The sequence below is a fragment of the Gavia stellata genome, chromosome 7 (genome assembly GCF_030936135.1).
Source record: "Gavia stellata isolate bGavSte3 chromosome 7, bGavSte3.hap2, whole genome shotgun sequence".
NCBI classification, from domain to species: Eukaryota; Metazoa; Chordata; class Aves; order Gaviiformes; family Gaviidae; genus Gavia; species Gavia stellata.
This window is the reverse complement of record NC_082600.1, coordinates 24,392,000-24,418,459: the sequence shown is the minus strand read 5'-3', so window position 1 is coordinate 24,418,459 and position 26,460 is coordinate 24,392,000. Positions and strand designations below refer to the sequence as shown.

At 39.4% G+C, this 26,460-nt stretch overlaps 1 protein-coding gene across 7 annotated transcripts in view; it reads left to right on the top strand.

The window, feature by feature from the left end:
- Window positions 1-26,460, top strand: part of NRXN3 (neurexin 3) — a 983,888-nt gene that overhangs the window by 921,313 nt on the left and 36,115 nt on the right. For 6 of the 7 annotated variants that reach the window (XM_059819968.1, XM_059819967.1, XM_059819969.1 and 3 more), the window contains one exon: window positions 25,460-25,535. In XM_059819968.1, coding sequence (XP_059675951.1) covers window positions 25,460-25,535 — 76 coding nt within the window. Of the gene's footprint in view, window positions 1-25,459; window positions 25,545-26,460 lie in introns of all 7 variants that reach the window. The other variant, XM_059819973.1, reaches the window with a different exon arrangement.

The following is a 26,460-nucleotide window of genomic DNA, read 5'->3' as shown; positions in this document are numbered from 1 at the left end:
TGCACGCACCACCACACACAGAATGCATTTCAATAAATTGTGTTTTTCTCTGAAGCTTGAAACTTAAAAAGATACTCAATATGCTAACTCTTTTATCATTCTTTTTTCTTCAGAGAACATACACTAGAGATAGTTTGATAGTTTCCCATGATTATTAAAGTTGAATATTCATTCTATACAAAAGACTGCAGAATTAACAATACATCACAATTACATGTGCCCTCAAATGGGAACACAGACTTATTACTTGTTTCAAGTACAATAATTACTTACAGGAGTGACACATTGATTACTAATTCTTCAAGAAGTTACTATGCTTTACTATTCGAAAAACAAAGACTTGAAGTCAGAAATATAATTCTTGCTAGGAGTTGCTCAATTTGATAAATGATTTTGACTCAAGTAATTGCTTCATTAAAGCTAAAATGTGCTGGAAAAGCTTGGGTTTACTTTGCTAGTGCTACATAATAAAGCAACTAGTATTAATAATAATTATTATAAAACTAATAGCCTGCTGAGAATGAACTCCTGCTTTTTATTTGCTACCACAAAAATAACATTTGAAACTTTCGATCAGGTTGAACCACTCTATAAACTAGTCAAATACAGAGGCACAGGAATGCAAACACAGCGGCTTTTTATTATTGTAATATTTTATTCTTAGATGCTGGTAAGGGGATGAAAACGCCAATAATTTGGAGGTTATATGCACAATGTGGGAGCTGCAATTCCATCCTTGCAAACTTTGTAGCTCTCTAAGTCTTGTGTCTCAGTTGGATTCATTCACAACACTATCCCCTTGTGAGTTTTGATCACTAAGACATGAATGGGAAAGTGATTTGCCCCAAAAGTGGAGATGAGACAGAGATGGATTAGGTCTGCCCCACCAGTATGGTGCAGAATCTCATGATGAGCTCCCGGGAAAAAGCAGTGAACCTTACTATAGGTGTTCGTGATTCCCAGTTTTGTACTTATTCCATGAAATTAGGTCATGCTCTATGATACTTCAGTAGTAGGAAGCAGAGCAACTACTAGAAAGACCTCCCAGTGGGCTGGCTGGACTCGTACCCAATCCATCTTTTAGCTTTCCAAGACATCATTGTTATTATAATTTTCGTTGTTGTTGTTTGCTCACGTAGTCTGGTAATGGGTTTAATATAACTGAGAGAGATACCAATACCAAGGCCATTACCAGTTCATCATCTCAATACGTTGGCAGGAGATTATTCCTGCTTGTGAAAGTCATATTCATTTAATTAGAGAGTGTCTGAGGTTAAAAAAAAATACAGTTTGAGTACGTTGAGTAAAGATAATTTTGTCCTTTTCTTTAAAATAATTTGGAGTTTGTGACAGTCACTGCTGTTACATCCCTTCATCATCCAAATAAACGTATATTCTGCTGAATTATCGTTACCTAGATTAAACAGCAGGTTCTTTTTGTTTTCTTTCTTTTCATTTTTTTTGCTAAGGCAAACAATGAGTTTTCTCCCCAAGAAGCAGCTGCTAGTAGTATTGCAGCTTCCCAGGGAGGGTGTCAGAGTGACACCGGAGCAGCGTATACTTCATGGAGGAGTTCTGGCATGCTCACATAGGGACTCATGATTTCCAGACTTACAGACTCCTAATTCGAGTCCCAGTTCAGGAGTAAGGAGCAGCCAGCACCTAAAATAAAACAGTTTGGTTTGTTTTCTGGAAGACACAGATATGCTATTTCTCCTATGCGAGAGCTGCTTCTGAAAATTCACTCAGTGTTTAGAAAGCTATCAGAGTGCCACAGTAGAAAACAAGGATCCTTCTCTTCTGGTATCTGGTCTTTAATTAGTTTCCCATGCTTGAGGGAAACATGTAATACTTCCATAAAGGACCATATAGCATCTTTATAGTCAAGGGAATATTAAATTCTGATTTTGAAATTGATGACCAGCTCGTATCTGTGAAATCTAAAGATCTGACTTCACTGATTTTTGTCAGTTATAATCTAAGGTACTACCAAGTATTTGGAGTCTTTTTCTACTCATATCTGCTTTTCACAAGCTGTTCTGTGGCCATTACTTGCAAGTGGAGAAGCAAGGAAAGCTTTATGAAAAGAGAGTATGTGTTATTACTGAAGACAGGAGAGAGAAGTCATCTTTCAGTAGGGGAACTGTAAGCAAACTGATCTGTGAATGAAAGTGCTTTCTGGAAATCAGATTCTTCTCACAATTTTGCCCTGATACAGAAAGACACAGTTGTTTCATCAATCAAATTGACTTTTGCCTGAAACAAGATTAAGAGTAAGGCAATGCTCTCCCACCCCACCAGTAACATTGCAATAAAGATCTCTAATAAACCTCCCTTTTTTTCTCTGTTCCACCACCCTCTCTTGCCCAAGCAGAGGCCACCAGTGGCAAAGCGAAGAGACAAAGAGATGCCTTGACATACAGGCAGAGAGCTGAACTGCCACCAGGGATATCTTCTGCTACATTAGCATGGTTTTCACACACGTCCTGCCATGTTAATTGAAAGATCTTTAATTTGCATGTGGGAATTATCTGATTGACTCTGTTCCATGAACCCTCTTTATAATTATGCAAATGGTCCAGCACAAAGGAGAGACAAGTAATTTTATTAACTTCAAAAGCAGTGTGTTTAAAATAAAGAAGACGACAATGACAAAACTTGCTGATGATATACCAAGCACTAAAAACAGGTCCAAGAAACGTGTGCTTAGCCCCTTTAGCAGCTGAAGACCTTTATTTTATTTCAGATTCTACTTAGAAAGCTACTTTGCAGATGCAAGGGCACTGAATGGCCATCCATGATACAACCCAAAACTGATGCTATGTCTCACTTCTGATCAAGGTTTCTTCTCAGCTCGCTTTATAGCATCTCCCCAAGGACAGCCAGCATGGCTTGCTGTCAAGAAGAAACACTTCATATTCTGAAATAAGCCAATCACTTCATCCAGAGCTGGCTCTCCTTCAGCTTGTTTATGACACATATATTCTGGCTTGAGTAGCTGCTTTGGTTGCCTATCGGAGAGTTTAGCTGAGAGTCATGGTCAGTATGACATCTTCTAAGAACTCCCACCTTCCCCCTGCCCCCCCCCCCCAGAAACAACCACTGATGAGTTTTGGGGTTTTATGAGAAAAAGGAAATGTCTTCGATATATGACATTTTGTCCATTCTTACTGAAGAGTGCTTTGAAGTATTAGTTTCCACATTGTCAGCCTCATATAGAGAAGATACTATGGAGAAAGAATGTTTCACCTACAATGATGCACACTTTATGCTTTCCATTTTGCAAGAGCAGAATGCAGTAATGATCTACACTGCAGCAGTATGGAGGCATGCTCACAAATTATGTGATGAGATCATATAGAATGATGGCCAAGTAAATTTGCATCACATACACCGATCCCAGTTTTGGAGGGGATGAGCTGGTGATGAGTGCATTTCTATGTGTGAGCTTTGATTCTCAGAGATTTTCACTCTTGGTTTCAGTATACCATAGACCAAAAACCCCAACGTCTCATTATATCACTTTAATGAGAGAAGTTTTGGAAACAAGAAATTACATAGGTCTACATTTTGTTTGTGGTATATCTTATAGTATATTAATTTTTATTTACTTTGCCTTTTATTATGGAGGAAACTATAAGAAAAGTATGAGTCTGATATAATCATAGCTAAGCTTCCATGGTTTACTCTTTTTGTATTGGTAATGTATACAACCAACTAGGTTCATCCACCTCCCTTCATCATTACAGTGTGAATTCCTTTCCATCCAGGCCAGATTAACTTGGTCATGCCACTCAGACTCTGGGAGAAGATACATTTGTGCTCACTTTGGAGAACTAACCCAGCTGCAATAATTCTGCAGAAAAAATTATATGTAATGTGGTACAGTGAAGATGCCAAGTGCTGATGGGCCTGGCCTGCTGATGCAGAACTCATTTTAACCTCACCCCAGCAATGAGCTGTCGGCAGTACCCATTTACCTCAGTATTGGAGCTGAAGATTACAGCACAAGGTGCCATACCCTATGCGATGAGCTCATCATTTTTCACTTCTTCCTCTTCATGGATTCCTAAAGACATTCCTCAAATCAGAAAAAAGACTTGTCTTTCCTTCCTCACTCTTCCCATTCCCCCTTTTTCTTATTACTGTCTTCTATTCTAATTTTTCTAATCCCCTTTACTTGCTAGGCAAAAAGGAAAAAAAATATGCTGAGAAATGCAATTTCCCTTCAGGGTGATGCAGACTTCAAAAGAAAAATCAGTCATTTAAGATGAAAAAAAAGTTTAATCATCAAGAGCAATAATTACTTTCTAAATATTAGTATGGCAGATAAGGAGAGCAGAGCTGAAATGGAAAATGGGGCTTTCTCCATTATTCATTGTATTTGATTTGTAAGTTAGGAATTTCTAAGGACTTACTCCGTATTGCATCTCTGTAATGTAATTATCATAACTGATAATGTATTGAGACAGTTATCAGTTCCAGTTCTTGTGTTTCTTCAGAGATAAAAGATGGCAGTTTGAAAAGTAACTGCCTTTTTTGCTCAGCTTGATCTCTTTACTTCCTTCTGTGCTCAGGCAAGGCACACATTTCTGTTTCCAGCCATTTTGTAGATGCTCTGCTTTGGATTCATTCAAGAGTGCATGGGGCTGATCCTTAAACCTCATTGCATTTAAGCCACTGGAAATCCCTTCCTGAAGAACTGGTTTCAATTTTTTTGGTAGTCTCTGAATACCAACCTAGTTAAAACTGGTAGCAAACCCAGTTTTCTATCTGACAGAACATAATTAGCTGCATTCCTCTGCTTGTGGAAGTAAAGACCTTTTAAACTTCTTCACACAAATATACCCACCATTTTACTAAAGCAGGATGGTTCTTTAAAGTATTTTATAAAAAAAATTCTCCCTCTGAGTTTGCTCAGTGCTGTTTCAAAGTGTATCCGCTCATGTTCCAGAATGACTGGTAGGACTTGGCACAGGTACAGAGAAGGTTTGGAAGGACAAAGTTGTGAATGGGAAGTCAGTCTTAGGAGAAGAGATCTGTTACAATTTAGCTTCTTTAGCTTGCATACTGAAGGAATAAAGGAGGTATGATTGCTCTCTGAAACTGTGTCGTGTTTACAAATAGGAGGCTGGGAAAATACTTATTTAAACTAAAGGGTTGCATGGCCCAAAATGGCCAGTACCCAACTGTGAATAAGCTATGGCTGGAAGTGTGTTCCTATCCAAAAGGGGAGTCCTCTGGATGAAGAGGTCCAGGAGAATAAGTTTATTGATGGCTTTATGTGATGTAGAGCTGAAGTAGCTGAGTACTAGCTCTTACGCCTTCAGAGGTTCCTTCTTGTTTTTCTGTGATTTGTGTACATGATGAGTCTGCACCTACTGCTATTTTAATACTGTATTAATGACAATTATCACAGAGATATGAGAGCACTGCTGTCTCACAGCTCTGCTGAGCTTTGGTGTGATGAGTTGTCAGCTCTTACTTGGCACAGCTCTTGCAAGAAGATGCAGAGCTCCCTGTGGCAGAGGGTAGCAAACAACTCATTGATAAACAAACAAGATAAGACCTTTTGTTCATTTGGCTAGTCACATCTTATGAGGTCATATTACCCCACTGATCAGGCAAAGAGTAAGCCATTGCACTTAAAGGGAAATTTCTCTTACTGAATCAGAGAAGTAATCAGCTGTAAGGAAGAGAGAAGACTTCTGCTAAATGTAACACTCAAAAAATCCTATATACCGGCTGCTGGTTGGGTTGAAGTGATAGGTGCTCCTATTTTTACTAAATAAGGAAGTATTTTATATTCAGGTTTCAATAAATTTATAGCTCAGCTTCTGAAGGCTAGAAAGAGCAGAAGAAAAATCCTGAGCTCTTCAAAGATATCACTTGAAGCAAGACTCTCAATACTGACATTGGCTGTTACAGAAATGCATTAAAAACTATTATCTAGATTTGCTAGTATATCTGGATGTCGTCTTCAGTGGTATCTGGAGGTGAAATCTTGGAGGAGAATTTTGGAGCAATTAGGAATTCAGCCAGTGTTGGTCTTCACAGCTCCTTTCCAGCTGGGGTGGATGGGAAAGGAAGGTGCTTGAAGTTTAATCTTTTGGAAACTAAGTATGACACTGGAGCTAGGCAGAGCACAAACAGGGAATATGGGGCTTGGCTAGTCACGTTATATGAGGACAAATTATCTCAATCATTAGGTAAAGATTAGGCAATGGACTTTAAGTGCATTTTTTTCACTTTAAGTGCACATAAAGTGCAAAAACCCCTAAAAAGGAGAAAAGAATGAGGTATCTTGACAACTCTAGTTACAAGAGAGGTAAACTCATCGGCCTGGTGCTGTGTCCCCTGAGCTGCAGAGTTTGTGGTTTGAAGTAGAGAGTGAAAAGTGATAGGCAAGGTACTGGGCACAGAATGACCCATTAAATTATTCCTACTCAGACTCAGAAATGAGGCACCGAAGGTAATATGAAATTAAGAACTTTATTAGGTCAGGTTTCAACATTTGGTACTGATTCATCAGTTTAATCTGATCACTTTAGTCCTTAAAGAAATCACAACAATGAGTAGTTTCTGGCCTTAAAATGTTTTTTTTTTGAGAATTTTCCTTGTATTGGGGAACCTTCTACTCACTTCAGCCTGAGGAGGTTCACTGCAGGTCAGAAAGGGAGGAAGGGGAAAACAGTGGAGTAGAGCCTTAAGGCATTTCTTTCCCTGAAGCGGTGTGCAGCCAGCAAATTCCCAACGCTGCATGAAGTGCAGATGCAGGAGAAAAACTCCTGCTACCATCTCCTCACATCTAGAATAGGGCTCTGGATACCCAGGGGGATAACACTACCTCACTCCATAGCTAGTGTATAATTTGTGTTTTCATGTGTGGCATCCAGCTGTGCAAACTTTGGTTTGTGTTAGATGAGTGTAATGTACTGTACAGTGCTTAAGGATGTACAAGCAACACTCACTCACAAACAGAAGGAAAAAGAAGGAAGTTGCTCTCTCTGCAGTGAAAAATAGTGAAACAGGCATTATTTTGTACTCACTCTACCAGTGACATTTTAATTTATGAGCTAAGAATGCACTGATTGCTGGCTGCAAAAATTGATTTGGTGTTCATCTGATTCAACCCATGTCAGAGTTTGAAAGTAATTATGATAGCGGAGCTGATAGGCAGGCAATTACATTTTTGTTCTCTTTCTTTCTCTTTTTTTTCCCTGAAGTTGTTCTTGTCAGAAGGCCCTGCAAGCATAGAAGTATAATCTTTGGCAGTGTTATTTTATAGATTATTAAGGTATAGTCTCAGTTAGTGCTAAACCTGCACTAACTGATTTCCTAAACTCAGCCTTTGTTAGCCTCTTTGGAAATCTCCCAGGCCAACCAGATAAAAGAATCCATGTTTAGGCAAACAGTCGTGTTCTGCCCATACTTCCTTCGCACCTTCAGTGATCATGGCTACAGGTGGTATTTCCTAAAGCTGTCTTCCTGACATCATTCACATTACCCTCTGCTCCTGTCATGCTCTCTGCAAGGTATCTGCATAATAGCGAGTGAGGGGCGTAGAGGATGGTGTATGTTTTGTAATGTGGAGGGGGTGAGAGGCTCTCTCACCATGGCAGGTTGCAGTCAGGACGCTGCTCCTGGAAGGAGATGCTGTAGGTTCTTGTTCCTATGCTCCAGGAGGAAATCCCCTGCTTTTAACTATTCAGAAGCATGGATGTCAAGCCTGGATCCTTTTTACAGGGTTAACCCTTTCTGGGGGCTACACCCTCCAAAGCATCCTGTGGGTGCTTTGCTGTCGTGCGCATACTGAGTGGTACGTCTGAAATTTAGGTGCAAATAAAAAAAAGAGATTATTATTTGAAAACTGATACTTTGATATAATTATTTTTCTGAGATGGTTTTAAATGATATTTGGGTTTGTTCCAGCGCTTTAGCATCATAATTTATCACAAAACTGAGCTGTTATTCCTTTGTCCGCTGTACTGAATATGTTGCTTGTTTGCCTAAACAGCAGTACTTGGAACAGGGTCTCTTTCATCTTGTTGATACTGCAGTATCTAAATAGAGGGATCTGGATCTGATTAGAGGCTATGGGTAATATCATTATTGTTAAAGTTCGGGTAACAGCTGTTGTATCTTTACATATAAGCTGTATGTTCTCTGATAATGTGGAATTTAAAGAAGTCTTTCCCCTGCAAATTTAAAAGCCTGTGTTTGAGTCAAGATCAGTATCTTTGCTGGTATTAAAGAGCCACTCGGCTTTCCTCAGAGTCTAAAAGACGAAGGGGTGGCAGAGAAAAACAGGAGTAATGTTGAAAGTAGGAGACCAAAGCCCATGAGCTTCAATAATACTGCAAGGGAGGGAGAGTCATACTAGGAACAGTAAGGCTCTGATAGCTCTGGGCTGAAGGTGGGAACACTGAGTGGGAGATGGAGACTAAAGTCTCCCTTTAGCACTTTTTCTTTAGATCCTAGGTAGAAAGCAAATCATAGCACAGGGAGAAGGTAAGTGAAGTCTGTGAAAGGTATCTGTCTCCCTTCCAAACTTATCTTGTCTATTATCCATTTATTTCATTCATTCACTCCTGGTATATTTTTCTCTCTTTTGCTGAAGTGGATGAGAAATTCTATTTGCTGTAAATCAATGACAAGGCATGGAGTTGTATAGGAGTTTTGTTTTCATTTACGTCCTTTACATTCACATGCTGTACAGGATTTAAAGAAACAATGACTGTAGACCATTATAAGTTATATGGTTTCAGGACAATGACTTCTCTTCCTTCTGCAAAGATTTGCCTACTGGTATTCAGTTAGTCAAATCATGGATGGTCTGGCAAGAGTCAATAGCCTCTCTCCCAGGTTTCTGAAGACTGCCTTTCACAGAACCAGATTCTGTGGTTTGCTTGGGGCTGTGGTTTTTGGATTCATTTGTGTGCATTCTCTTTGTCCTTACTAACTTTAAACCAGAGCAGTTTCCTTAAAACTATTTTGTCACGGATCCCCAGTGGACAGTAGAGTCCACTCCAGAGTGAAATGTCACAATCATCCAAAATGATACAAACGGTTTGGGGGAAAGAGATTATTGTGGGCAAACATATGCCATACTTTTTCCCTTTTTGACTGTCTGTTGGGCTCTAAAATACAGCTGTAGTTTTCTATAACATTTAGGGCTATTCTCATCTTCCAATTTGATTCAGGCAGTATTTTGACATTATATTTCAGCCTGATTCACTTTACAACATACACGATACAAAGAACATTTACCAGCAAAAAGAGATAAGGAAAGAGGTTGGAGCAGATTCTACCCTTTGGCCCCCCTTCTGGAATGTATGGTATACATTCTACATTTCTAATTTAAATATTGAGTCTTCTCTCTGTTACTGATCTTGTGTGCATCAGTAGGATTGCTCCAGTCTATTTTGAATGGTGCCACATTGCAGTGCATTGCTTCTGCCTCCTGACACCATGAACCTGACAGGTAACCCGTGGGCTTACTCAGATGCCTTCAGGTGCAACTTTGGAAAGGTGTCAGCTCACTGGACTTAGAATGACTGAGAAATCCAGCATCCTGCCAAATGCTTTATCATTGCTTTGTAGATCCCGCTGCCATATACAATTCAATGGATGGCATTCTGAAACACTTTAAGAATCAATAAATTCCTCCTGTTACAGGGCCTTTAATTCAAAAATGTCAGAAACTGAGGCCATAACAGAAGAAATGCATTATTGGGCACTGGTTTATGTATGTGCTTAACCACACTGAACATTGGAAATGAGTTTCTGTGCTGACAAATGGCCAGATTTGCTTGCTTTTGGACATGTATTCACATTCAAGAAGGCAAAACAAATTTAGACGTCATTAGGAAAAAAAAAAACCAAACTGAAAATATCATTGTGCCACTGCATAAACCTGTGTTGTGCTTTGCCTTCTGGGCTGCACTCAGTTTTGGCCATCAGCTCTCAAAAACCTATCTATGACAACTAAAAAAGCTGCAGAAGAGATTAGCAGGGATGATTAAGATTATGCAATAGTTTCCACATGAGGAGAGGTTAAATAGGCTGGCATTGTTCAGGCTGAAAAATCAGTAACAAAACAGTGATAACAGAGGTCTCTAAAATCAAAATGTTGCAGAGAAATTGTGACTAGGGAATGACTGCTCATTGTTTCTCATGCAACAAAGATTGAGGAGTGAAATAAAGCAGCAGCAGGCTGAGATCAAACAGGAGGAAGTACTTTTACACAAAATGTGGAACTCACTGCCATACGATATTGTAGAAAAAATATAAGTAGATTTTAAAAGCTAACATGCCAGTTTATGGTAGAAAAGCCCATTAAGAACTATGAAATACAAAATCTATGCAGCATAAAGATGCAGGTATCACTACTTCCTAACTGACGCTTGCCACTCCAATTAACATATGTGTGAGAAAAGTACTTCTGTATGTTCCTCTTGTGGTTATCCTTTCTCTGTGAACAAACATAAATAACTGGCTAATGCCAGAGGCAGGAATCAAGGCCTAGATGGAGTTTGAGCTACCATGACTACACTTATGCTCTGTTTTTACATGTTCTTAATGCACAGTCATTATAAATATATATTTGCATTTGGAGCACTTGCATCTGTGACTTCGTATGGATGGATACCAGACTTACCTTCAGGCATATTAAAGAGGCTGAAAAAGGCAAAAGTGAAATATGACAAACATCACTAGATAAATCAAGAAGGGGGTAGTGAAGCTCCAGCTCTTTCTCTAAAATTCACATTGCAGGAATTCCCTTCTAAATGGGAAGGCCTTTGTCTGTAAATTGCATCAATATTTCATTAATTAAATTCATTTTTCTTTCTGTCTTCCTTTTGTTTTGTTTAATTAGGATATAGTCATTTACAGCCAAACCTCTGTTCAGCTGCCATAAAATATTCATTTCCAGTTGCAGCTTGATAATGAAACAGTATCCTGCAGCCCATTCAAACTGTTGCAAAACAAGGCAAATCACCAAAGGGAAGGGAATAAATGCATTTTTAAAAAAAAAACAATGGAGTTAAACATGTTCGGTGCAAACTGGTTTCAGGCAAAGGGAAAGGCTGCCAGCCAAAAAGCAATTTATGTAATACATTGGCAAGGAGGTGGGAAGCCAGTGAATAGAACTTAATGAGTTGACAGCTGTCGAGAGCTCCATGGTGTCAAATTGTAGCATTTGTTTCGATCATTTGCACATTGTGGGTAAGTGGGAGACTTAGCTATGAGGGATATCCTGGGACCAGCCAGGCAATTTGTTCCACCGCCTATGAGGTTCTGAGGTTCAAAGCCGCCTGGTATAGAGGTTACAGAGCATTTCTCTGCACCTGTTGGAAAAGCTGTGCTTTGTCTGAAAGCACGGTTTGCTTTCTGATGGGATGAGTACTGGTAGTCCACTGTGTCAGGGCTGTTTTTCTGAGAGTCTTTGGTGATGAATGGTGTTACGCTCTGCTGCCATTTATTTCTGTAGATGTGCACTGCAGGTTTTCTCCACTGGTGAGGAGAATTTGCAGGAAGTTCCTTTCCTTTTTACACAGGAGCCCTAGTTTGTGGGACTGTGCAGTCATTTCCAGTACTTTATTTCATTTCAGAAACATTAAAGAGAGTGGAGTATTTCTTAGGTCCCTCCTACCTCAACCCCACATAACAGTTTGTTACAGTCCATATGGGAGTTCCATTTCTACTGTGTGAGTCTTTCTGCTCAAAAAATATAAAAAAATGGATACAATCACAGTATATTCCTTCTGATGCTTTACACAGCACTCTCCTCCAAGTATTCTCACAGCAGCTTATAAACAATTGCTTCCAAGAGATACATGTGCATCTTCACTATCTTAAAAATGAAGCCATGGTGCGCTGACAGGTTAACTGCCCTGTCAAGGGTGATTGCAAATCAGGGGCAGAGGTGTCCTGGCACTCAGCTCTTCTGTGTAATTCCACAGCGTGTAAAACAGGAGATCAGACTAGGTGAAAATAATGGACCCTTCTGACCTTGAGATCTCTGAATCCAAAAAAAACCCACTGATGGCAATCTTTTCCTTGCAAATTCCTGACAAGTTATGGAAGCTATATGCCTACTAACAACTGCGGAGACAATTACAGGATTCTTTAAAAACTATTTTGCCATCTGAAGCATTTCAGAGTAATACAGTTCTATACTCCAAAGTTCTGTCAACGTAGCTGCAGTGTCCCAGAGTGCAAAAATGCACATGCTTTGATTTTACATGCTGCTGCCAGTCAAAAGCCTGATATGGATATAACTATGCCAATTTTCGTCAGCTTAGCTTGCAACACTCAGAGGTGGTGTGATTCTGCCGGCAAAAACCCTTCTTCTGTCAGCATTGCTGGATCTAAAGGGAGCAGCTCTGCCAACTTGGATACGCTGGCATGGCTGTAATGCCAGTAAGCTCTCTAGTGTAAGTAGGGCCTAAGTCTGAAAATCAAGTGCTAAAAATGCCAGAAGGCAGTACCTTCTAATGTCAGTGGCTTCTATGACTTGTTTTGGGATAGCACAAGTGAAGCTACAATAATGATACTGTAGAGAAAGGGATTTTAAGGGAAAGTGAACTTGTTTCCTCCCAGGAGAGACTAGAGACATACCATCGTCCCAAAGCTGTTGCTATAGCTGTTATAGCATCAAATTTTGTCTTAGAACAAGTATGGTCGGATTCTTTCTGCTTTTTTTCATTCTTGTTAAAAGGCCAAAACCGATGTAGCAAGAAACCTATGCACACACTTTTTATCTGTCCATTCAGGGACTGGAGTACTTTGGATATGGGGACAAATACCTCTTGCTACATTTTGGCTCCATCCTGGTCAAGCTGTCCTTTTTTATGCACTGCTAAGAATGAGGTTAAATTCTCTGTGGGCTAATACTTAGCTGTCCATAGTCTGGAATGCTTGAGTATTTCTGTATGTTACTAAAGGCTTTTAATGCGCATTGCATAAAATCAGGCATAGTTTCTTTTGTGTTTTCCACTGTTGTCAACACTATAGTTAGAATATATGAGAGAAAGACTCTCTCAGATTGCTACCTTGAAATGGTGTCTCATTCAAATTCATTACACAGAAGCTTCTTCATTTCATACTGGTCATGAATTTCACGCTATCTTACAATCCTTACGAGAGGTTATTGTTGTCAAAAATATTACATTACAACAAATCTGAGTTTAGAAGCAAGTTTACTGACAGTGGAGGAAATATTCTCATGGATTTAGAGCTTCATGTCCTCTCCTTCTGACAATGTTCCTTTGGATACTTGTCCTAGCGTCTCCCAGCTGTGGCCATGGTAGTCTGAAGGACACAAGAGAAAAACCTTGTAGTGCTCGATGCCTTGATAGACAAAATTGCAGAGAAACAGAAAGCCTCTTTGCTGGCTGTGGGGTGGGTTTGGTTTTTTCCCTTTAAACAGGTAGAAGTATAGATGATCTCAGCATGTTCCCGGCAGTGTTTAAAGCTGCCTGAATTCCTTTGTCTAGGTCTCTTGCTCGGTAAGTGCATTCAAGCTGAGCATCTATTGGGCCATTAAAGCTAACTTTGTTCCTATTTTTCATTTTACACAAACACAAAAGATTGATTTGCCTTCACTACAGTTAATCAAACTCAATAGAGAGCTAAATAAATAAGCAAGGAAAATGGCCTTCTTACCTATCACAGAGAGCAAATGTTCTGATTAGGCAGGGGCTGCAGAGAAACCCAGCTGGGATAAGCGTTCACCATGTTTGTTGTGCATAGGAGTCTGCCTACCCAGTGGCAGAATTTTCTTGCATGACAACCGTTTGCAGCTTGGACCACTTGATGTGGCATTTAAGTGAAGTTCAGTTCAAATTTAATGGGATCCCAGGAGGCATTTGTTATGTTCAGCAGCTTAGGAGGTTGAAGTTTACCTGGCTTCATCAATACTTGATGGACCAAGTATGTTTTTTAAGTTGATGGGTTTATGTTTGATGGGAGCATTTTGTAGATCTCTTTTCTTGTTTAAGTTAAGATTAGAGAAGAATGGGCAAACTTTTGTCTCTAACTTACCTAAGTTTTTCCCCATCATTCCTGTTGGTGGTGGGACTGATTTGGCTTGTTTATTTAGTTTTTTGTTACTTGGTTTTTGCTAACATGTGGTGTGAAGTCAGTTCGCTATCGCCCCAGTAAATTTGTTAGTCTATTCACATATCAAAAAGAAAGAAAAAAAGCTAATGATAGAAAAGCATTATTTTTAAGCATCACATATTTGGCAGAGGTATTCCTGGATGGAACAATGTTTAGAACTTTTTAACTTCATTTTTGTTAGATTTGACCCTGATAATGTTAATATGTTAGTACATTAATAAGTTAATGGTAATATATACCTTCTGTTGTGTATACAGATGTTTCTGTACTAGCTGCTGACAATCATTTATATTCTATATTAAGAGAGGAATGACTTGTGGTTAAGAGGCTGTCACTGTTCCTGGGAAATCTGTGTTCTACCAAAGCTGCCGTTTTGACCCTCTTTGTGTTTATGAACTTTCTTATTGTTTATAAACTAAAACTATTTATGGCCTTTTTTTAGCAGGTATGCTGTGTATATGATTATATAGGTATATAGTGGCTATTTTCCTTTGTTAACTGTTCTGTATATATGATGTTATTCAGGGAGCAGTTCTACGTGCTGATGTGTACGTAGTAGGCCAGGGCTTGTTCTGCATCTATTTATTCTGCATTATATTTATTCTGCATTTAAATGCGTGTGGCAGCCCCCTTCCCCTTGTGAGCTAATGTGTGAGTCCTGTGAGGAGCAGTATTAAAATGCCATTTTCTAAGTGTGTGTTAATGTTTGGAGAGAAAGAGGAATATTTGTCTGGAAAGAGTAGTCTAGTACATTAATGCAAATATTCAAAGATAGATGTTTATCTTATTGGACTCAGAGGTACTTACAATAATTGCAGAAGTTGTTTTAAGGCACATTTATTCAGAGTGATTATGTTTATTGTTACTTTATGAATAACATACCCTGTCACATTAGGTTTTAAGTACCACGGTTTCGACTATAGAACAGGGTGTTTTCTCCTTTATGACTTTTACCATTACATATGCCAACTTTTTGTGGCCTATGTAATAATGAGTAGTAGAAATTAAGAGAGAAGCAGGGTAGGAGGCAAAGCACTCCCCAAGTTAAGAAAATGACTGCCATTACTGTGCATCCCCTGGGGTTCGCTTACTGATTGTTTCCCATTTGATACTGGGAGGGATGCTGTGGGCTGGCGTGGTGCTTTAGTGCAGCCAGGGCACAGCAACTGCCCCTCCACCATCGTTTGCTGGGCTGGGCTTTTGCAAATTGAGTGCAACCTATTAGGCCATACTGTCACCTGCCATGAGTGATAAATACATGAACGTGCTCAGATTTTCTCTAGTGAAAGATGTCTGCTGGGAGAAGGTCTCCTGTATCTCTAATTTCTCATTAAGCCTCATTTGTAAGAGGTTATGAGATGCCAGCACTAGGTACTACAGCAATAGGAGTACTATGTTAAAAATAGAAACAAGACTTATGTGGTTTTATTAATGAACACATAAATAGAAATGCCAGTCAAAGTGCATATGTGACTGCCTCTTCACTACATAGTAACCGTACTTTACGGATTTGTTTCTTTTAAATCATATGTCGGGGGGAGCGCAACATGGTGTGCAGATTTTGCAGCTAAGAGATTGTCCTTAAAGCTGCTGTGCTGTACTTAGTGATTTATTTCTTGCTCAGAGTGATCCAATCAATAACAGAACAAAATCAAATAGAACTCCCTCCCCTCCAAGGAAGAAAAGACAAGCTAAATAAAGATGTCCAGGAGAAAATGCCAGCAAACGACATATTGATTTCCAGCAAAGGAGCGAAGTGTAAATGAAAAATATTCTTCTGACACAGTTATTAAGTGGAAGCTAGCAAGCAAAGAAAGCCCATTTACTCTTACTAGAGGCTGAGTCTTCAAAGGGCAGCTGATTCATCTCAGATCATTTGAGTCTCTAACTTTCTGAAACACAGGCTTCCCTTCACTAAATGTAAAGAATTTTTCTTTACTTAGGCTTTGCTTTCAGAATGTAAAATGTTTACTAAAATTCTGACTGTATGCCAAGTAAGCAGAGAAGTTGTTTTCTCCCCTTTTTATAGCAGTATAAACAGAAGCATGAGGAAAGGAGGCAATTTTCCTGACATCAGACAGTGAATTTATGACAATATCAGGAATATAAAATCAAGCAACATGAGGGCTCTGATTCAGTGTCCTTGGCAATTTGGACTGGGGCAATATAAGAAGTTACTGCTCCCCAGCGGTGAAGTAGATAATGTGTTTGTTCTTCAGCAAGTGTGGTTCATAGCCCAGCAGATTAATAAAATTATTTCTGTGGCAGTTTAAGTTAATACATCAGACTGTGCACATCAGGGACTAGGGTCCACACCAGCAGGATGCTAAATTCTGGGAACAGGCTGGCTTTTTCCTACATACCTCTGAAAATTTTTATTCAGCTTTTGCTTCCTGTGTCCTGCTTTAAGCAGATGCTGAGGAGGCGGGGAGGTTGATGCCAAATGCTGCCCAGTGCATTTGGCTGGTTGTCAGTTCTTCTGAGAGGGGATTACGACATCCGGGAGACCACTCTGAAACTATTTTCAGAGTGTTTCCTAAAAGAAGTGTCTTCCATTTGAAGACTCTTGGACAAGCATTGGGAAACAACACTGTGTAAATTGATGTGATTTTCAGAAAGTCGAATTCCTGAGCAGTGCCTGAATTTCAGCAGTTTTGTCCTTCCAGCAGCTCTCACTGATTTCAGGGTGGGAGTTGCTGTGGGTTCAGCTGTAATGGCTTAATTTTTAGGATTAAGCTATTTAGTTAATTTAGTTAACAGTGGTACACATATTGTACCTTTCTTCTGGAGTTTTCACCACCATCTGCATAACCGAGGTTATGCTTAAGACAGAGGGCTGATGGTTTCTGTTTCAACTGACAGGTTTGTTTCAATAAGAAATAAAAATATAATAGGGAAGGGTAACGAGCTGTATCAAATGATGAAAAGGACACTCAGTGTGAAAATTCTTCCTGTACGGTTACTCTGAGAGGCACTATACTCAAATAATGACTTCAATGTATAGACACACAAATTTCATCTTCAAGATGCTTCTTTGAAAGCAGACAAATGCATTTGGATAGAAGCAGTAGTTTGATAAGGGTGGGGAAAAGAGTCTCCTTTCATGCTGAAGCTGTATCTTTTGTGTTTAAGCCAAGAAATTATATTTCACAGTCCAGTCCAAAACTCTTGCAAATCTTGAGGGTTACACTAAATAGTTTGGAAAAGACTTGCCAGTTGATCCTTTACCACATCAAGACGAAAGGAGCACTGTTCTATTGGGAAAGGAAAGAAATAGAAAAGCAGATGACTTTGTGTGCATATGTAATCAATAAACAACCAATCTAGATTCCTGGAGATGAAATTTTATTTATTTATTTAGCTCCTAAATAGTATGTAATTTCTTCAGGCCAAGAAATAAATTGAAAGGATTTAGAAGGATTTGCTTATCAGCAGAACACCACGTAGCATTACATTCCTTCTGCTTTTGGGAAGGTACATTGAAGTTGGGTTAAGCTGCTGTGGTTCAATACTTCTCTTTCGCCTGTCAGGATGCCTTGAACAACAGATGGATTAATCCTCCCCACTTCCCTTTCTCTCCTACTTGCCCTCCCTTCCCTTTCTCTCTCTGCTCCCACCCCTTGCAACATCATCACCCTTCCCCCTGCCAGCTTCAGAGACAAAAGGCAGACACATGATTTTTCCTCATTGTCTTTGCTCAGTTTAGGCACAGAACAAACTCCCTGAAATTTGGCATCAAACCTGGTCAAGAAGAGTCAGGCTTTACAGTCTTAATGAACTATTGATTCTATCAAGACAGGCTTTTGGTTTTCAAAGGACTAATTCAGCTTTCAAGGCTCTTTTTAAACATGACTGCCCATGACTCTAGATTGACACACAATTGGAGGGATTATTTTTTGCTTTCTCTTACTTAACTTGCTAGTTACTTAATCTCTTACCTGACATAGTAATGGACAAATGGCTGATTTTTTTAACGGGTAACTCTCTCATGATCCCTACTTAATGATATAATTTGACAGCAAATCAGCTTTTATGTCCAGCCAGGAACACACAACCAGGAAATGCACTTTTGCTGGGCTACTGCTCAAGGGTACATGCCTGCTGGTTACATACCAGCTCCCGGCCAGTCAGGGTCCTGGGAACGCAAGGATGGATTTGTTCCCATGGTCTGAACAGGTCTACAACAGTGATATCTTCTTGCACCAAGTACAACTAGCTGAAAGGCTGTGCTGGATAGCTTTACTGCCTGCTTTGGAATGACAGAGAGAAATGCATGATGATGTGTTTATATTACATAGTGATGGAGAGGATGCAAATACTGAATTGATTTAGAGTGCATTAGATTGGACTGAAGATAGATGGGGTGAGTTCTTCCCCACTAGAGCGTATACACTAATGGTATTTATACCTGAATGGCTTGGGCAACTGCTTAATCTCAGTACTGGTGGTTTCTGGTATTTCCTTGGGGAGACTTTGCCATAGTTAATGAAGATCGCTATTGAGATTTTTCTTGCTGAAAGTCATCCTAAATTTTTTTTGGTTTAATTTTATCCACTACTTTTTTGAAGCACCCTAAATAGTTCATCTTCCTTCCTGATGTTTATTACACCCTTGTGACACCTGTAGATATTTATCATACCTTTAGTCCTTGTTAAGTCAAGCTCTGATGTTTAGTTTTGCTAAACCTGTCTCATTCATACATCTCTCCAGTTCTTTCGTCTTTTCAGTGGCTCTTCTCTGAATTGCCTCCAGTTACTCTAAATCTTTTGGCATTGAACTGTCCAAAACTAAACTTAATGAGCTATGCTCTCTTGCTGTAAATTGTTGTAGCCTGGTTGAAATCAATGCCAATTTAAACCAACAGAGGATTTGGCCCTCTTGTTTTTATATTCACCTCAGATGAGCTATATGAAGACAAATTATTAGTTCCATGTTCTTTGATGCATTGCATCTGGAGAGGCAGACACAACCTCATCATCAGTGGGGGGTGTGTGTGTGTGTGTGTGTGTGCAAAGGACTTGCGCATCTTTGTGACTGTGGCTGTGCCATAGTAAGAAAATACATGTTGTACTATCCAGTGCTAATGAGTTGGAGAGGATTAATACCCTTTAGCGACAGATCTGGGACTCTCCTTAAAAGTTTATACAGTCCCAAACTGCTGCCTCTTTTATAATACCTCACTATGATTTTTGCAACATTTCTCATACTTTCTCATTTGTATGCAGATTCTTTCTATCTGTATGTGGTAGGTTGAATTTGTCCAAGCTGAGTCTCTCAGGTCTGCTATGCTGTAATGAACTCCAGGGTATTTTGCAAATAAAGATTAAATAGAAAGTGAGAAACAAATATAAGGTGTAGAAAGGATGGATGAAGGATTCCCATTTAATTGGAATAGTGTGAACAGAATACAAGTTCTTTAAAAAACCCAGTTATCAAAGTACAAAAGGTTGAGGTATTCAAGCTAGAAATGAGACCTAATGAGACAGACGCTTCCTCTGCTATCTTCCTTTGGCAAGGCAGCAGATGCCTTGAGCCAATTCTTTGCCAAGAAACATTTTGGTTTCAGGAAGACAGAACAGTACATCACTAACATTTTGCCCTGGTGGGGGAGCGTTCATACTGTATGCTGTTATGCATAGAAGACAGTACCTTGTCCATATTCCATAATAAATTTGAGATATTTAGAAAATACAGCAGTATGGGAGCAGTGGAGGGAGTCAAGTGGTCGTATTTAAAAGTTTGTTGAGTTTCAGCTCTGTACATTTTAGGTGTGAAAGGCAAATGCACTGCTTAGATTGATACAACCGTATTTCTCCACTGTTGGGAAGATATTTGTGCCTGGCATTTTGTGGTGGTCGTATTTCAAGGACTGTAAATTGTGGTTCCTTGGTGGCAAAGAGATTTACATTTCTCTCACAACAAAGCATTAAGTGTTGCTTTTCAAATAATGGTGTTGAATTGGAAGTACTGTGTACAGTGTGCAGAAGTGTTTCAAGCAAAAGGCAAGTAGGAAAATTGAATCCTACTTTACTGAGTGAAGCAACTGCCGAGTATGTACCTCTGGAGGAATTTGTCTGGCGTTTGAATTTATGGGTCCTTGCCTTTTCTCTCCCACTAGAAGTGATAACTCCATCATTCTTGGGTGCGTTATTTATAATTTCATAAAGCTGTTCTGTGACAGGACGTATTTTACCCAGCATGCTTAAACTTTCTCAAATAATGGTGCACCCAAAGAGCAAGGTGTCAAAAAAACTTTGTGATTGGGAAAAGGAAGATTCAGCACCTGCCATTTTGTGTAGAGCAAAGGTTGTGGATTTGACACATAAATTAGGGCTTTGGGCACTTGGAAGGATTGGACAGGAATGGAGTCATCTTGAGCAAGTCTTGCCTCGCCATCCCAACTTTCCTTGTGCTTTACATCCTAGTACTGGTACAGTGTAATGAACAAAGATGTAGAACCATCACGGTGGTGAGATTGAAGAGGCCCTTAGAGTGAATAATTAGGAGGAGGTGATTACAGAACTAATAATTCATGGAAAGGAATGGGGAGCCAATTCAATGAAATTGAAAGAATTTGAAGGTAAATATGCCCATAAATCCTCCAGGGTGGACGCACAGTTTAGCACTTTCTTCTACCCTGGTTTTATTCCAAGGCAATTTCATTAAACACTAGAGAGAGGGAGAGAAAAAATAATAATATAAATGCCATAAAAAATCTTTCAGAGGAAGGAATAAAAAGGGTTCCTGCCAGAAAGAGGTTTTATTGAAAGTTATTATAATACCTATCTTTAGCTTTATGGCCTTTAATACAGGGCCAAGTAATTTCAAAGCTGGGATTCTTTAAAAATGAAATACATATTTTAAAATAGTATAGTATGAATTATTGTTTTTAATATAGAATTTAGCTAATATATGGAATAGAAAAATATTTTCTCTTTCATGTTCTTTCCAATGAAAACACAAACATCATTTCCATCATAGCATATGGAGAAGGTTCATTACTATCATGTTGCCTGTACATAAGAATGTTTAGCATTTACTATCTCTAGATCACTGGGCAGACACTAAAGAATTAATCCATTTACGTTCCCTGGGGATTCACATTCAAAAATGGGGAAAGGGAACCAGAAATGGAATAGCTGGTTTTGCTTACTGCCTCACAGTGAGCCATTTCTGATGAGAAGAAATGATTCTGGTGGAGAGACTTCTGGGGTCGCTGCTCACTAGCCTCTCCTGTCTTGTGGAAGCAGCAAGTTTAATAATCATCCAGTGAAAATTCTCAGCTTCACGAGGGTTTTGAAAGGTACAGATTCCAGTCACAAGAAGTTATGGTCTTCTGGAGATTTCCTTGATGCTGGTTCTGTGGTCAGGAATTTGCTGCTCTTTCTCACTGAAATAGCTTTATTCCTCTGGGATGATTTAGATGTTGGTATCTGAGTGGAAGGTGCACGGAAAACCAATATGTTTTAGAAGTAGAAAATCAGTTAGTGATGAATTGTGATGGAAAGAACTGAGATTAAAAATACAAGATAGGAAATGACAAGACAGATTAGTGTACTTATCTTTTCTGTGGTTTCTAGAGATCTCGTTAATGACCTTGACTTAAGTCTAACACCACTTCTGGCGGTTTTTCTCTTTTTCTAACCCTCATTTTTGTACATACAAAATCAGCAGCATGGGACAAACAGCAATCACAGAGCAAGAAAAACTGGAATATCAAGGGAAATAGCATGCAGTGGAGATGGGGAAAAAAGGACAGAGATTAATTAATAGAATCAAGTGTGGAACCAATCACAAAAAAGTGCAGATACAGGTCAGAGTTGGCAGGGTTGGTGAGTACTGCACATCACACATTTGCATTTTGTCTGAGTCTGCCTGACTATGCCCTTCTCTGTTCAGAACCAACACAAGCTGTATGAAGATTTTATAGAAGGAAATCTAGAACACATATCTAAGAGTGCAGCATAAATATGTTGCATGTGCTGTCCGTAAGCTGCTTATTAGATTGGAAATAGATCACAAAGATAAACAAGGGCCAGGCTTCATGACTTTTCAGCTCCTGCTCAGAACTCATCCTGACTTCAAAATTCTTCATCCCCCAACGTTCAGGATCTGTCACGCATGAGATTAGCTGGGAGGCTGCAGAGGCTCACTTCGCCCAGCGCCCTGCTGCTGGCCTTGGCCATGCATGGGGCCTCAGGGAGAGAGCCCTGAACAGGACAGTGCCAATGTGATACTTCTTTGGTCTTCAGTGTCTGTGGCACAGGACTTCCCAAGCTAAGTATGGGGTATTTAATAGCTCTGGATGGATGTCTTTGCCTTTGATTTGGCTGACCACTTCCAAAATGCATCAAAACCTTTATTACCTACCAGTATCCTGTTGCAAGGAGTTCCCCAGTTTAAAAACAAAACAAAACAACACAACAACATTATGTAAAGAAATATCACGGTTTTTTTTCTGGGCATGCTAACTTTCTCGTTTCATATGATGCCCCTAAAAAGCAAGAGGGAAAAAAAGAGTTATAAAGGAATTCCTTATTCTTTATGAATACTGAATTGCATTGTCAGTTCAATTGGATCTGATTCTAAGTTAATGTTGCATGAAGCCCTTAGATATGAGCACATAAGTGGGTAAGTGGATAGGTATAGCAGTTGATAAGTGACAACTGCACATTGTTATAATTTTTGTGTTTATTTCCTACTTGAAGCAAATCCTTACTATCCTTCTATGAGACCCTATGTGTGAATTTTAAGATCTTCAAGTAGGAGCAAAATCCACATGCTCTAAACTCAACCTGGAAATCAAAACCAATTACCAGGGTCTTAGCACTGTCTGAGCAAGGTCTTCGAGTCATGATGGATAATTTCTTCGAGTCGTGATGGATAATTTATTCTTTATTCACAGTGCTATCGTTAACACTCTTTTACAAGTGCTTTAGACTACTGTAATAAAAATCTCCAGTTACACTAGCTACATTTCACCTGTTTAAAAAATTTCTTGCAGTATAGTTTGGTTGACTTATTGTGCTAAATTACTTTACAGTGGTGCAATTAAAAACTAATATCCTTCTACCCAGGGAGAGCTGCATTTCACTGTTGGAGGATGTGATCACTGTTTGTATAATTTATAAAGTGATTTGGTGTCCTTTGGAATAAATAATGCTTTATAAAATATATGTGACAGGACCAGAAGAATTGTAGAAAGTAAATTTATATTTTGTGCATTCCTCCTTTCTTGACCTCTCACGGAACAGACAAACTTTTAAAGCCATTTTGTTTTAAGAGAGAAGTCACCAGGATTTCAATAGTGTTCTTCTGTTTTCTATGACTGAAAGAAGATGCTAAAAAAAATTACCTTAGCATGTAAGGTGGGAAATTGCTTTGTACATGTTACCTCCAGTTCCTTTTAATCTTGCCTCCCCATTGAGGTGAGATTATGAAAGTATTTATTGAAAATATTTAAGCACGAGAATACTGCAAGATTGCATCCTGCAAAACGTTGCCAAATGGCAATGCCAGTGTAAGACTGAGTAACACGTGCAATAGGGATTCCCTTACTTCATGGCTTTTTTTTTACAGATATTCTATTTTTAGAATTTTTATTTACAGCCAACAGATCCTATTTTTCTTTCTTGGCTTACTCTAAGCCACTGAGATCAAGAGTGAAGGAATGTCAGGTTCAATCTGATCTTTCTGAGTGAATGCTCTGTTCTGTTTTTTTCCTTAGCTCAAATACAAACAGAGAGGGGGAGAGTAAGGACCTTCTGGCAGGGGACAGAGGGACTTGCTAGTGCTAGGACCACAGGAGGCTAAAGAAAAGGCTGAGACCTCAGAACACTTATGCAAAGAGAAGAGAGAACATGCGGCATGCTGAAGACAGCCATAGCAGACATAGGAATGTAAAGGAGACCTTATTTAAAACTGGAGAATGTTTTTCAGGAATAAGGATTTGGAAGGCTTGTCATGATGCGAGATTCCCAGGAATATTCACCTGGACTACTAAAGTACAGCGTACCGCAGTATAGCTGCCCTGCTCCTGAGGAGCTGAGATTTCAGCAATGCTTCCTGCCTGGTGAGGAGCATTTTAGTTGGTTTGTTTCAGGAGTCATCCCCCTGATCCTACTGCTCAGCAGAATAGGCAGCTCTCTGCAAGGAAAAGCTGTTAAGGGAGACAATTTCAGCAGAAGCCCTGGTTTAAGCTGATGCTGCTGAGCTCGGGTAATTTTGTACTGTGTGCAGGAACGTTACAACCTGTGTCCAGAGGCTGCCACAGACTCTCCCTAATGGTCTGCATTACTAATTCAACTAATTGCAGCTATTACAGGCAGGAGATGCTGCTGGGAAGAGACGCCAGTACACTTCTCTCTAACATGCTGCAGTACATGCTGCTCATTAATTAGACCAGCAGCAAAAAAAAAAAAAAAAAAAAAGGAAAGAAAAGAAAAGAAAATGTCGCCAGCTGGAAATGCAAAGGAATGTGCTGAAACCTGTAAGGGCCCTGAACGGTCACAGTTCGGTTTAAGCCTTCCAGAGCCAGACTTTCCAGCCTGACAGCTCAATCACAGCCACATCCCTGTTCAATTGGCAAGCAAGCAGGTGAGGTTGCATGTTGGGCATACCTGACACATGCAGCAGTTCTTCATCGTGCAACAAATGGGTTGCACAGATATTTACTATCTGGGTAAATACAAAGGATTTCCAGTCCAAGAGGTGCATTAGGAGAGCAGGAATTACTTCTACCTCAGAGTGATGCATCTAGCAACACAGCAAAAAGTACTGCTAGCTGCCTGGGTGTTGCATATTGTCTGAGTCTCTCTCGCACATTTTTCTTTGCAGAAAGCATGTTCAGCCTGAACATGCCTCATATGGTAAGTCTCTCAGTAGGTGCCTTCTGGCTGGCCCTACCATGGTGTTGGTATTTATCAAGGAGCCCAGAATGTTCCAACCGGACACTTTGGCTGTCAGAGGACAGTTTGCCAGCCAAGCAGGTGTCGTAGCCCACTGTACTTACTGTGTTCAACAGCAGAGTGCGATCTGCCTGCTAACCTAAACAGCCCGGCAGGCACACCACACCTGTGCACACCTGAAATATTCAACAGCACAGGATAAGCACTGTTCCTCTGACAGGGAACTCCAGCTCCGTGGAGGGCACATTTACACAGGCATATCTGGGATTCTTGGTGCAAATTAAATATTTTAAAAGTTACAATTCTGAAACTTTTTTTTTCCTAGGATACTTAGCTGCCTCTATAACAGCCTCTTGACTTGCAAGTATCTTACTTCTTTTTTTTCCTCTGTTCTTTTTCCTTTGTTCCTTTCCTTCACATGCCAGACAACAGATGACATCGTTTCATCAGCTGAATGTTCCAGTGACGATGAAGATTTCATTGACTGTGAGCCCAGTACAGGTAAGTCAGGTCAGTCTTGTTTTGCTTGCTTTCTGATTTCATTTGCAAAAAACAATGCATACATATATTTATATGTGTGTGAATGTATACATATATAATTATATGTGTATATATGTGTGTATATGTGTGTATATATACCCTTATGTATATATACACTGTATATAAAATAAAAATTATACAGCCAAGCATCAGATCCCATGGACTTGGCAACAGCAAACGGCAGATATGTAGTCACTATTTGGTTAATATAAAGTTGTTTGCATGGAAAGCCAAACTTCCTGAAAGTGATCCCAGCTATATCCCATGCTTGTAGCAGTTACTTCACTGACGCAGTGGGAAAGCAAAAATATCAATGTGACATGTGACAAATAATAAAGGTTTATGAAGTGGGGAGGGTGAATGTTTGAAAAACAGAAGAGAAACAAATTAAGCAATAATGGGTTATTAGCATTGTTTAATCTTTGTTAATTGCTCTGAAAAAGGGCTGTAAATGGATACATTTGTCCATGGGATTTTGAACACAGTTAACATGGTAATGTATTTATACTAATTTTGTTTCCTGTGAGCCCAAAGACATTGGGAAGCACCAAAACATAGTTCTAACATAACAAAATTAGTACTAGTTCTTGCCCTGTTATCTGCAGTGATGCTTCAAAATGTATCCATTAAAGAGTCAGAAGGACTGGCCATGTGGAACTGACTCAACTTCTCCCTTTCAGATACATTTTGATAAATTGATGGCTTTTCTTTCTGGTGAGATATATGATGTGATATCCAGCAGGCAACTGCAGTCTATTTTATTTCTTACAGGCTTTTTCAAGTTTTCTTTTTTGAGGCTTGCCATGAATTAAGCGTTTCGATAATAGAGAACAGACATCATCGAATTTCTGTGTACATTTAAAAGGAAAAGAGGGACTTTGGTTAG